Source organism: Jaculus jaculus, chromosome 8 (assembly GCF_020740685.1).
Source record: "Jaculus jaculus isolate mJacJac1 chromosome 8, mJacJac1.mat.Y.cur, whole genome shotgun sequence".
NCBI lineage: Eukaryota > Metazoa > Chordata > Mammalia > Rodentia > Dipodidae > Jaculus > Jaculus jaculus.
In genome coordinates this window covers 23572773-23586269 of record NC_059109.1, presented here as the reverse complement: position 1 = coordinate 23586269, position 13497 = coordinate 23572773, and the positions used below count along the sequence as shown (strand labels likewise).

The following is a 13497-nucleotide window of genomic DNA, read 5'->3' as shown; positions in this document are numbered from 1 at the left end:
ACTAATAAAGTAGTTTCACTAAACCTGGTGATAAACTATAAAACTGAACACAAGTCTGTGTTTTGCTTGACCATGTTAAACTTATTAGAATAAAAATGCAATTTTATAACTTGTCATTTTGCTGTGTGACTTAGACTATATTTTGATGACAAATACTTTTAGGGAATTTGAATTCAGATTGTATTATGGAATGTTTTATAACTGTTTATTTTTAAATTTAAATTCTAACATTTGGGATGTATTTTTCTTTATTTTCTTTGATGTTTTACTTCATCACCATTTTGAGATTTATTTTTATTATACACATCTTAAATGAGGTGTACTAGTTTTATTCTGAAACCTGGTAGATCTTGTTTTGAGGCCTTTGTTCCTATATCTTCATCATTCATAATGAATTTGTTGTCTATCTCAGCAATGAAAGAATTGACTGTAAATCAGGGAATTCTAAGGTGCAATTGTCAACACTATATTTACTCTTTACCCCTTTTCTGATGCTGAAGCATCAAATTTCAATTTCATTCTGTTAGATCTCAACCACAGCAAAGCACCCACACTACTCTCAGGCCAAGAGCAAACCCCCATAGCATCAAGAGAACCTGTAACTGGTCTATTGCAAGGTTGGTGTTTGTACCACACTTGTATTCATAGTTTTTTCTCTTGAATTCTCACTTAGCTTGTACTGAGTTTATAAAGTATCTCCCTGGAAGCTCAAAAAGCCTAGTATAATAATAATTTCAGATGAGAATTATGAGCATAAACAAAAATTAGTGTACTGTCCTTTGGGACTTTTGTCACCCAAATTGTCAGCCTCATTAAAATCACTTGAGATTCATTTCTGTAGGGGCCCTAAGGGAAATATGAAGTACCAAAATTAACTTTTCTCATAAACTCTTAAATAATTAGTGACAAGAGAGCAAGCAATAGGTATTTAAAATCATGGCATGTTTCTTCAACATAAATTAATTATATCAAAATGTGCCCAAGGATTTAGGTATATTTAGACTGGTTAATGACTTGCCCAGTTATTAACAATTCTTTTCATTTTAACTATTTTTACCTGTATACTCAATTATGGTCAATTACATAGGTGTTTTCTAAGGAATATTACTATTTTTTCACACATAATTCTCAACTTGGAGGCCAAATAAAATATGACAAAATAAATTCAAATAAAGTGACTCAAATCTTAAAAGTAATGTTCCTTGAAGCCAATTTTCATGTCCAGTTCTGTCTCTAGAGATTAGGTAACATGGAGTGAAGAGCAAGATATGAAGACAGGTTAAAGAGAAAGTTAGCTAATTGGCATTTATTACTTCTAAGAATAATTATCAGTTAGCATCCCTTTCTTGCTAATCAGCTCTGTCAAGCATGTTAAACTGCTTTAGATAATTTTATGAATATCATTTGAACCTGTGTGGTTATAGACCCACTATTACAATTAGCCAATTTGTACTTAATATTTCCTGAGCCTCATATACCTGATATTCAGTATCACACATTCATTAAAAGAAGACTTTAAAAAGTATGCAAAGAGACTATTATTTTGAAAAATTTTAAATGATTTAGACATACTGCCTGTGTGTAAATTCCAAAATAATTAATTTGCTAGTATTTTCTTTCTTAATACTATTTTTACACTTCTTTTGCCAGGGTCATGTCTATAACATTTGGAATAATTTTGTATCTCTAGTCATGGTCCACCTATAATGGTTTATTATAAACGCAGATTTTATGCCCCAGGAATATTGTAATAACCAAAAGAATAAATAATACAATCAGAGATAAACTTCTAAAGCAAGGATTTATATTAAACTCACATCAGGTTACAAATTAATCAGATTTCACTAATGATGCTTAAGAACAGCAATACTGATTTAGCCAGCTTGAAATATTAAAGAAATTATGTCCATAACCTGAGATGACTACTCATTCATATTCCTCTGCTAGACAGAAGACAATTACCCAAAACCATGTCAATGAATTTGGGTTCTCAGGCTGAGCAGTGATTTCCATACTTCCTAACCTACCTATCACATATTTGGGAAGGAAGTTATAGCACACTGCCATAGCCATATCGACCAGAAATAGATCAGAAATCATTTTTTCTTGATTAATGTCAGGTTCTAATCAAGTTTAATTATTCTTTACACATTCCTGTCTTGGCAAATGCTCTGGTTGACACTGTATCCAACTTTACAAGTTATCTCAAAGAGGGTTTGGTGATTCTATTTTGCTGGAAAGACGTGTGTGGTCTAATCCAGTGTTTATCAGCTGAATACTGTCTATTCACTAGGCACTCTTCTTTGCAGTCTTGTACTCAGGCATCTAGTGCTTCTGTAAACTGCTTTATTAAGTGAAATTTACAATTGATTGTTCCCACCATTTGGAATGTGATGGTTTTGCATAATTGATTTGTAAGTGGTTGTTTTCAAGGTTGCTTATTGTATCTGTGGACCTTATTATTACAGCCTTGATAACAATCAGGTGAACTGTCACTTGTATAACAGTTGAGTGAATTGTACTTTGAAATTTTTAATTTTAAATTTCTTATGAACGTGATAGTTTAGAACTGAGAAACATGTTCATTTGGTCACCTAGTCTTTCTTTTCCTGTAATTTGATTTTGCCACTCCAGTTAAAATAAAAAAAAAAAAAACTTTGGTGAAAATATAGTTTCTTTTTGTTCCTGCTATGTATCAAATAAAACCTCCTTTTTAAGGCTGGAGAGATGACTTAGTGGTTAAGGCATTTACCTGAAAAGCCTAAGGACCCAAGGGCAATTCCCAGTACCCATGCTAAACCAGATACACAAAGTGGCACATGTATCTGGAGTTCCGTTGCAGTGGCTAGAGACCACCCATTTTCTCTCTTTCTCTTTCTCTGTCTCTCTATCTATGCCCCTGTCTCTCAAATTAATAAACAACTTTAAAACTTTTTGAAAAAATTATACTATTTTTATAAAAATTGACTTTGGGGAAACTGTGACCTATTTCTGTTTCCAAACAGGAGGAAGAACGTCCTTTCACTCTAGATAAATGACACTGATAATATAGCTGAGCTGGAACCTTCCTCCTTTAGAGAAATCCGTGCTGGAAACACAGAACTACATGCTTTAGACATCCACGGTGTGGCACTTTGAATGGATGCCCCCTAGTCCATTCAGGAGTTTTATTAAAGCTTGTAACTTGGTGTAGGGGCGAATCGGGAATTTCCAGCCAAAGATATGCAAAGTACTGAGCTTTGTCTGGTGTTCCTGGAGTGTGCTTGCCTGTGATGGTGGCAGCTTTTCTCTCTCAGCTTGGACCTGTGGAAGGGACCAGCTTCTTCTGCCATTATGGAACTTCCCCTCAATCTGTAAACTTCAATAAATCCCATTCTGCCATAACTGTGCCTGGTTTGGAGGTTCATCCTATCACCCTGAAGCTGTCTATTACACAAGGAGAGGTTATAAAATGATTGATTTAATCAAGCAGTTCAGACTATAATTTTTAAATATGCAGAAGGTACATGTGAGGAAAAATTAATATAAAATTGCATTAGGAGTTGTTCCTCCTTGGCTTGAAGAAAGTTCATTTTCATAAACCAACTGAAGATACATTTATTGGTTTGCATATGTTGAACCATTCTTGCATTCCTGGTATGAAGCCTCCTCGGTTGAGGTGAATGATATGTCTGCAGTTTATTGATTTTGGTTTTACACATATTTTATTGAGAGTGTTTTGATTCCATATTCATCAGGAATAGTCGATAATTTTTTTCTGATACTGTTCCTACGTCATTTTGTTAGGAGTACAGTTCTAGCCTTGTAAGATGAATTTAGCATGTTCATTTCCTTTCCCTTTTATGGAAAGGATTAAGAAGCATTGTTGTCCTTCTTTAAATATCTGGTATAATTCAAATGTAAATATATCTGGCCCTGGGATTTTTTTAATTGAGAGAATTTTATTATTGATTTAATCCCATTGCTTGTTGTATATCTATTTAAGTTATTTATATTCTCTTGGTTTAATTTTGGTAGTCATATGTGTCTAGAATTTTATCCATTTGTCTGGATTTTCTAATTTATTAGAATATAGACTTTCAAAGCATACCCTAGTAGTCATGAGTTTAATTAAAATCTGCTGTTGTCTCCCATTTCATAACTAATTTATTAATTTGTTTCTTCACTCTCTATGTTTTGGTTAATTTAGCTAAATATTTGTCAATCATGTTTCTCTTTCCAAACCACTAACTCTTTATTTCATTGATTCTTTGATGTTTGGTTTATTTGTTTTCATTTAATTGGTTTCTATCTTGATTTTTATTATTTCTTTCCATCTGCTGATTTAGGGTTTGGCTTATTCTTGTGTTTCTAAGACTTTGAGATATGTCATTAAATTCTTTAATTGGAATTTCTCTGATTTTTTAATGTAGATATTTATAGCTATGAACTTACCTTTTATAGCCATTTTCAGTGTGTTCAATGGGTGCTGATATGTCATGTTATCATTCAATTCCAGGAATTTTTTAAGTTTCCTATCTGATATTTTTGATGTCCCACTCAGCATGCAATAGTATGTATTTCAATCTCCGTTAGTTTGCATATATTCTATAGCTTCTCCTGCTCTTGATTTCTAGTCCTATTTCTTTGTTATCAGATATAAGATATCATTCAATCTTCTGATAATTGTTAAGACTTGCTTTGTCACAATGTTGTTTATTTAAGAGAAATTCTATTGGCTGCTGAAGATAATTTGTATTCTGCAGATAGAATATTCTATAAATGTCTATTAAGCCCATTGATCTCTAATATAATTTAAGACTTATGTTTCTTTTTTGACTTTTTTTAATTTAGATAAACTATCTATTGGTGAAAATAGGCTATTGAAGTCTCCCACTATTAGTGTGTTAAGGTCAATCTATGTCTTTATAGCCAATAGTATGTTTTAAGAAATTACATGTGCTAATGCTCATTGTTTATATATTTATATATTTCAAAGCATTCTACCAAATCTACCAAAATTTTAAAAAATAACAAAATCTAAATAGCCAATGTGAGATTCTTGCAGTATATTAAAAATCTCAAGTTAGCAAGTTGGCAGCTCTCTTCTTCTCCACAGTGAGTAACCAAATAACAGCAGGACAGTTGTATATTAAGGTGAGTGACCAAAGAGCAGAGCAACAGTTGCATGGCAAGAGAAACAAAATATCCTATCACCTGCCACCAGTCTCCACAGCTGGAGGAGGGGATTCTGCCCAGTGTGGTGGTTAAGGTACAGTGTATTTCAACCAACTCTGTCAGCACAGATACTGACAATAATAAATGTTGGATAAGTTCACAGTCTTAACAGCCTGGGCCTGAAGTCTTCATGATACACTGGCTTTAGAAAAGGAATTCACTGAGTCTCCCAGCAACAACCCAGTGTTCTATAACTGGTAACCATCTTGAAAGACCAATTTTATGAACTTGAGTACAATAGAGATCAGAAATTCTCTCCTGTTGCCTTGTCTGGGACCCACAGACATTTCACTGTCTTGTGTCAATGGATTGTTGCCTTATGAGCTAGACTCAATGGAGTGACTGACACAAACCCACTTAATGTGCTGCGTGGTGGGGTGCCAGTGCTGCTATTAAGAGAGGGAAAACGCTCTTCCCAAAAACAGAGGCATGAGGAAGGCTGCCATCTGAGAACTTGTAAAGATCAATTGATGTAACGTCATTCATATGAGAGAAACCAGACACTTGAATTTCTCCTGCCTTCAGTTACCCTCCTTTGTCCCCATCTCCTCCTTTATATGCCCTTCCTTCTCTCCCCCCACATAATCCCCATAATCCCATTTTTGCTTTCATACCAGGTGGAGGTTAAATTATATATGCATTATATATATACACACATATATGTGTGTGTGTGTGTGTGTGTGTGTGTGTGTATAAATCTATATTCAACATATGAAGGAAAACACATGAAAGAAAAGAGTCATTTGACTTTCTGAATTTGGCTTATTTCCTGGAATATCATGATTTCCAGTTACCCCCATCTTCCTGCACATTAACACAATTTCATTCTTTCTTCACTGAGGCTGAATAAAATTTCTTTATGAACATACCACAAGTTTTTAATCCATTCACCTGTTGGTGACATCAGGTTCATTCTTTAACTTGTGTGCTATAAGTAGTGAGCTGACTTACATTCCTTTGGGCATATACCCAGGAGTTCTATAAGCTGGAGCATATGGTAGTTCTTTTGGTTTTTAGGAGCCTCCATTCTGATTTCCATAGTGATAACACTGGTTTATACTCTAACTAGCAATGTATAAAGCTTCCTCTGTCCCTACATTTCTTGTCAGCACTTGTTTGTTTTGATGATAACCATTTTGGGATATTATGGAATCTGAAACACAGCTTTAATGCACTTCTCTGATGACTAAGGATGCCAAACACCCTTTCCAATATTTATTGGTCATTTGAACTTCTTTGGAGAATTGTCTGTTCAGTTCATTAATCCATGCATTGATTGGACTGTACTATGTATTTAATTCTTGCAGTTCTTTTTGTCTGTTTGTTTATGAGTTAGGGTCTCAATCTAACACAGGCTGACCTGGAATTCACTAGGTTTTCTCAAACTGGTCTTGAACTCACAGAGATGATCCTACCTCTACCTTCCATGTGCTGTGATTAAAAGTGTGTGCCACCATGCCTGACACAGTTATTTACATATTCCAGATAAAAATCCTCTATTTGAGGTGTAGTTGACAAAGATTCTTTCCCCAACTCTCAGTTGTCTTTTCCCTCTACTGCTGGTTTCCTTTGCTGTGCAAGAGCATCTCAATTTCATGCAATTCCATCTGTCAGTTCTTGACTTTATTTCCTGAGATATTAGAGTCCTTTTTGGAATATGCTACTTAAGCCTAGATCTTGAAATGTTTTTCATATGTTTCTCTTTCAGTTTTAGATATTAAATTAAGATCTTTGACCCATTTATTTTTTTTAATTTTTTTTAGAGAGAGTGAGAGAGAAAGAGAACTGGTGTGTGAGGGCCTCAGCCACTAAACTGAACTCCAGATACTTTGCACCACCTGGCACTTGCCTCGCCTTTGTGTATCTGGCTTACGTGGGATCTGGAAATAAAACATCGGTCCTTGAGCTTCACAGGCAAGTGCTTTATCCACTAAGCTGTCTCTCCAGCTCCTTTGATCCATTTTGAATTTACTTTTAGATGTGATTAGAAATTATATCCTGTTCTCTTTTTCATGTGGATGGTCAATCTTCAGCACCAGTTAAAGAGAGGACTGATTTTTGATGAGTACCACAAGCAGAGTAGAGAAAGTAGTCTCTTCAAAACAGTCTCTTAAGATATCTTAAACTTTATACTATGAAATTAATAAGTGAGGCATTGGTATGCTGAGTGATATGTTTTTTTCAGTCAGGACTATAGCTATAGACAGCAAATGTAAAAGAAGAAAAGGGGGTTATATTAAGTTAGTATACCTTGGCGCAGCAAAGGAATCATAAACAGAGCTCAGAGACAACCTACAATAATAGGAGAAAACATTTGCAAACTGTTCCTACAACTAAGGATTGAAATCCAGAATAGATGGGAGATTCAAATAGTTGAACACTAAACAAAAAGTACAATTTAAAAATGAGTTAAAGAACTGAACAGATCCTTCTCCAAAGAAGGCAGACAAATGGGAAGAAAAGGTCATATGTCACTAATGATTAGAAAAATTTAAGTCAAAACTCCAGTTCAGCCCCTTAAGTGAGTGTTATTTAAAAAATGTTCTGGCAAGGACTTGAAAAAATGAAACTCTCATCCACTGTTGGTGGAAGTGTAACACAGGCATTATGGAAGACAGTGTGGAGATTCTGAAAAAGAAAAAAAAAAAAACACTAAAATCCAGCCATACCATATCTGCGTCTATAGCCAAAAGAGATGAAAGAAGATATTTGAACTCCCCCATTTATTATAATACACCATGGACTCAGCACAGACGCCCCTCAGTAATGGATGAACAAAGAAACCATGGGCTCTTTACATAGCCTGACACCAGAACAAGGACATCTTGTCATTTCCAGCAACATGAATGGAATCAAAGGTCAGCATGTGACATGAAATAAGCCAGACACAGGAAGGGAAATATCATATACTCTGTCTCTTTTTGTGGAAACTAATAGGTCAACCATGTGAGAGAATAGATGGAAGAGCGGTCAGTAGAGTTTGGAAAGGGAGCAAAGAAGAGAGAGAAGGAAGTTCAAAACCCACAGTGGGGGAATTACTCTGCTCATCTTTAGCACACTAGGGTAAATATCAGTTAATCTATGATATACTATATCAAAATACAAAATGCCCAACACATAAAAATAATTAATGGTTAAAGAGATGGAAATGCTTATGACCCTGATTTGGATATTGCACACTGTACACATGTACTGAATTAGCATAGTGTACCCCTAACAATGTATAAATGTTACACCTCACAGTGAGAAAGAATGGGGTGCTGAGATAAGCTACTTTGTAAAGTTCATAAAATTTATAAGAAATGGTAAAAGACAAATCACTTTATAAGAAATGAGGTCCAAAGTAGGATCTAACAAGTTATTGTAGTTCCTCAGCTAGAGATCAAGTGACTAGATTTGAAAGACTCCATGAAATGTCAACTGTTTCAACTATGCTAAAATGTGATACATACACATCTATGCATTTTTACAGGGTGTGAGGATGAGTTTCCAACTTTCATTAGAATATCAGAAAAGTCCATACACCTTTCCTGTACACACACACACACACACACACACACACACACACACACGAGGCTATAACAGACTAACACTGGAGAAGTAAGAATTTTTAAGTTGTCTCTGGGTATAATAAAACCCTAACATAAACATATTTTTGGAACTACCAGCAATTTTAATGTATCTAAATAAAGTCAATGGCTTCACTTAACATGATTACTTATAAGAAAACATTCAAGAGATTAGGAAACATATTTATTTCTTCTTTGGTACAACCAGAGATGTTACCTCAAACCTTTACAATAAATAATCTTGTCAATAAAACTTATAAGTGCCAGGGTATTAAAATAACTTTTTTTGCTTTCACATAGAAAAGCTCAAAACATTAAAGGGCTTGGGGTACAGTACACACAGCTGACAGATCCAGACTGAAGATGAAAATCAATACAATGAAAGGATATCACTTCCTGTAACATAGCCCTTTCTTGACACTCTCAAAAGAGCACATTGACTGGGATTGTAAGCACCAGGTATGTTGAATACAGTGGGGTTTCTTCATGACTAGCCTAGTAAAATTCTAAGTAAATGAATCCATTATCCGAGAAGAAAATCTAAATTGAAACTGCAACTGAGGTAAACCAGACAAGTTATTTTTGTTTGTAGGCCCAGAGGCCCACAATAACTCACATATGTATAGCACACTAACATTCAAGGTCCTAGGAGGAAAATTATACATCTATAATTTATTACTTTTGCTGATGACTCTCCTGTCCTTTTCAAGAGAAGAGAAACAAGAAGTATTGAATAGCACCACTGTTCTAAATCTGATTGTCAAGTAGGACTTCTGTAATCATGTTGAAGGTAACACATTATCATCTTGGCCTCAGCTCTGGGTACTGTCTCTCCTCCATGCTCCTTCACCAGGCACCGTTTATATGGACCGCTTGCAGCACCAAGCCATTCACTGGTCAGGCCCTTTACTAAATGCCCGTTGCCCAGCCTGCAGGGTGCAGGAGGCTGGCTCACAAAAACCAGGAGGACCAGGAGGCCCTGGAGGGCCAGGCACACCAGGAATTCCTGCCACTCCTTGGGGCCCTTGCTCACCATCCAGGCCATTTCTTCCATAGCTGGCAGGGCCTGGGTCACCTGTAATAGAGAAAAGATTGTGCATGTGAGCAGAGGACACTAATGGAGAACCTCACAGCCCAGTCAAAATGAGGGGTAAACAAATGCTTTTAGAAATGATGTGTAATGGAAAGATCTCTTTATTGGACTTGGATCTCATTAGGAAAGAAGAAATAAATCTCAGTGTATGCACTTCCATCATGGCATCCTATAGCCACATGTTTCTATTGAGAACTGAAATGTGGTTGGGCCAAACTGAAATGAACTACAGGTATAAAATACAGGTGATTTCTGAGAGAAAACTATAAAATATTTTTCTAACAATATTTATATTTATATTGTGATGGAATGAAATACCATACCAGTAGGTTAAATAAACTACACAGATCTCCCTCAACTTACTACAGGACAATGTTGAAAATATTGTTAAATGCACCTAACCTATAGAACATCATAACTTAGCAAAACCAGTAACACCACCAACTTATCAGTTCTTTCCACTCATAATCTCATAGCTGATTCAGAACTACCCAGCATCAGAGGAGGGAGAGTGTATCATAACACATATGAAAAGAAGATCAAGGGCTGGAGAGATTGCTTAGTAGTTAAGTTGCTTGCCTACAATGCCAAAGGACCCAGAGTCAATTCCTCAGTATCCATGTTTACCAGATGTACAAGGTAGCATATGCATCTGGAGTTCATTTGTAGTGACTGGAGACCCTAACATACCTTCTCTCTCCCTCTCTTTCTCTCTCTCTCCCCTCCCTCCCTCCATATTTCTCTCTGTGAAATAAATAAATAAATAAAATGAGAAAAAAAAAGATCAAAATTCAAAGTGAGGTCTCTACTAAATTTGCATCACTTTCATGCCATCACAACATGGTAAAACCCTAAGTTCAACCATCCAAAATCCACATTGTTAAAATTAATCTCACTTGATTCTTTTCACGTTTTTCATGTGGCTACTGGAAGATTTAGAATCATACATAACATGTATATGTATGACTTGTGCTATATTTTTGTGAACAGGACTACAAAACAGCTTCCCTTATTTAACAGGGATCTATACACAAACGAGGAGAGGACAAATCTAAGTTGGTTAAAACACAGTTTTTGGAAACAAATGGTTTGGTTTGAAGTTTTAGCTCTGCTATTTATGAACACATGACATTAGCACATCACCAACTTCTATGTTTCTTCACCTACAAGATAAGGTAATACCTTCCTTGTAGTTAAATTTTATGTGAAAATATCTGGTAAAATGGGCAGTATGGAGCTGGAGAGATAGCTTTATAGGTTAAGGGACCTTCAGACAAAGCCAAAGGATCCAGGTTCAATTCCCTAGTACCTCTGTAAGGAGATATATGCATCTGGATCACTATCTATCTATCTATCTATCTATCTATCTATCTATCTATCTATCTATCTGTCTGTCTATTTATCTGTCTGTCTGTCTGTCTGCCTGCCTGCCTGCCTTCCTCTCTCTCTCTGTCTCTCTCTCAGATAGGTAAATAAATAAAATATGTCTTTAAAAATGGGGACTATTTCAATTATTAAGGCATTATTTATTAACGTATTTAGAAGACTGTGTTGTGCTCTACAAAATTTCATGATATTTTTCCTCAAAGGTTTACTTCGGCATGACCTTCACCATGGCCAGATCCTTACAGACTTTTCTACATTTCATCATGATCACTCCTTGAGACATATTCTTGAGGCATGGCACCCCACTACTGACCATTCCTCCCCCTACACCAGTGTGCTTTCCTTCTGTCACTGTGAAAGTGCTGATAGGAAATTGGTCTAAAAGCAACTGCATTTGCCATGGCAATATCATCTTACACAGCGCTTCATTCCCTCTCTGCCTTCTTAACTAAGTCATTCTTCCCGAAAGCTGAAAGCCACATCTTCAAGTTAAACTGTGCAGTTGCTTACGTGTGTGTTGCAGTTACCTTCTCATTGCTGGGACAAACATCTGACTAGAATCAACATAGGGGGTGAAAGGCTTTAATTCATGCTTACAGATTCCAGGGGAAATAACATCAGTGGCAAAGGAAGTTGGCTGACTTCATCAACCACCACACAGGGAGAGGAAGAGAGAAGCCAACAGCAGCAAGCACGAACAGCCAGAGCTCAAACTTGGCTCTCAACATACCTTAGCAAGGCTAAACTCAAGATCTGCCCCAGTGACACATCTTCCATCTGGCTTCTAGAGACTTAAGCTGCAAGCTTAACCTTAATCAAAAATATTTGAGGCTATGTGGGGAACATATATTTATATTTGAACCACCACAGTGTAGTTACTTCCTTTCTTTCCCACAGGTTTTGATTCTCTTTCTTCTTTAGCGGTGTTATTTCATGAGTCATTGCAGTGATGTGGTCTTAATAAGTGTGACTATTTTATGCACCTCACATACACAGACTCCGTTTTACATATATCATATGCTTCCCTATGTGCTTACAATGAGACGTCCACAAAACAATGCTGTGGTGTAAAGTATCAGTAAGCTTTAAGGAAGAATGATATTTTTTTTGAATTGATGCATCTCAAGGCTATATGTAGTTAAGAAAATGCATACTATTCTCAACAGTTTATCCCATAAGCTTTTCTCCAACTATGGGGGTGATTTTCCTCTAATGGGAGAAAGCTCTTTCCTAATCCATAGCATAGGTAAGGCTAATACTGCAGAGCCTGGAGTAGAGCTTTAACAGACAGGTCAGATGTAGCTACATATAAACAGCGATTTTCATGCAGTTCGTCACTAGGAATTTCCCCACTGAGACCCATCAAGCCTGTCTTAACAAGATCAAATCAAGACAAGAAAGAGAGAATGATCATGGTCACCACAGAGAGGTTGAAAAGACCATGGGACTGGGCAGGCAGATCAGGGGAGGTCAACCCCTGCCTGTGGGCTAGATCTTACTTTTGAAACACCTTTACTAGAACAGAGCCATACCCACTGGCTTACCTATCACCTGTGACTATTCTGGCAATACAAGGGAATGGCTGAATGGCTCCAACAGAGATCATACTCAAAGCTACAGAAAATACTGGAAAGCAAAGGCCTGGACTAGGAAAGCCCCTGCTGGGCTGATTAGAAAAAAATTATAATACAAGAGCAGTGGAAAATGCCACTGATGTTCCACATCACTGTTGGGGAGACAAGGGTAGGTGAGTGGCTGGTAACCAGGGTATGGATCCAGCAGGTGTCAGCAAAATGAAGGCTGATGTTGCCAGAACTGGACAATTTTTAACAGAAAGCAGGAAGGGAGTATTTAAGTAAAAACTTTCTCTTCTAAATGTTAACAATTAATCCCAATTTTTACTTAACATTAATAGAATAGTCACAGAAACCTTAAATTGATGGAAATTTGTTCTCTAAAATGTAAACATTTAAAAGCAGAAGATGCTCCTCTTTTCAGATAGTGGTGACCACTGAGGAGACTCAAAACTCAGGAAAATGCTAGGAAGAAATTACAGTGGAGTGTTCAGCACTATCTGAGGCATCTCTATCACACCCGCCAAGGCTCGGCCAGCAGAAAAAATGTAAGAGCCAAAGGAAGAAGAGGTGTGCTTACAATACCGTCTTCCAGATACAAAATGGCAAGACCAGAATAATAGGAGGGGAAAATGATGACATCAAGATAGAAGAGAAA

The 13497-nt window shown here is 36.4% G+C and overlaps 1 protein-coding gene across 1 annotated transcript in view; it reads right to left on the bottom strand.

Annotated features, from left to right (window-relative positions):
* Positions 1-8867: 8867 nt before the first annotated feature.
* Positions 8868-13497, bottom strand: part of Col9a1 (collagen type IX alpha 1 chain) — a 92766-nt gene continuing 88136 nt past the window's right edge. Inside the window, exon 38 of the mRNA XM_045156687.1 lies at positions 8868-9861. Coding sequence (XP_045012622.1) covers positions 9677-9861 — 185 coding nt within the window. The 3' untranslated portion in view covers positions 8868-9676. The remainder of the gene's footprint in view (positions 9862-13497) is intronic.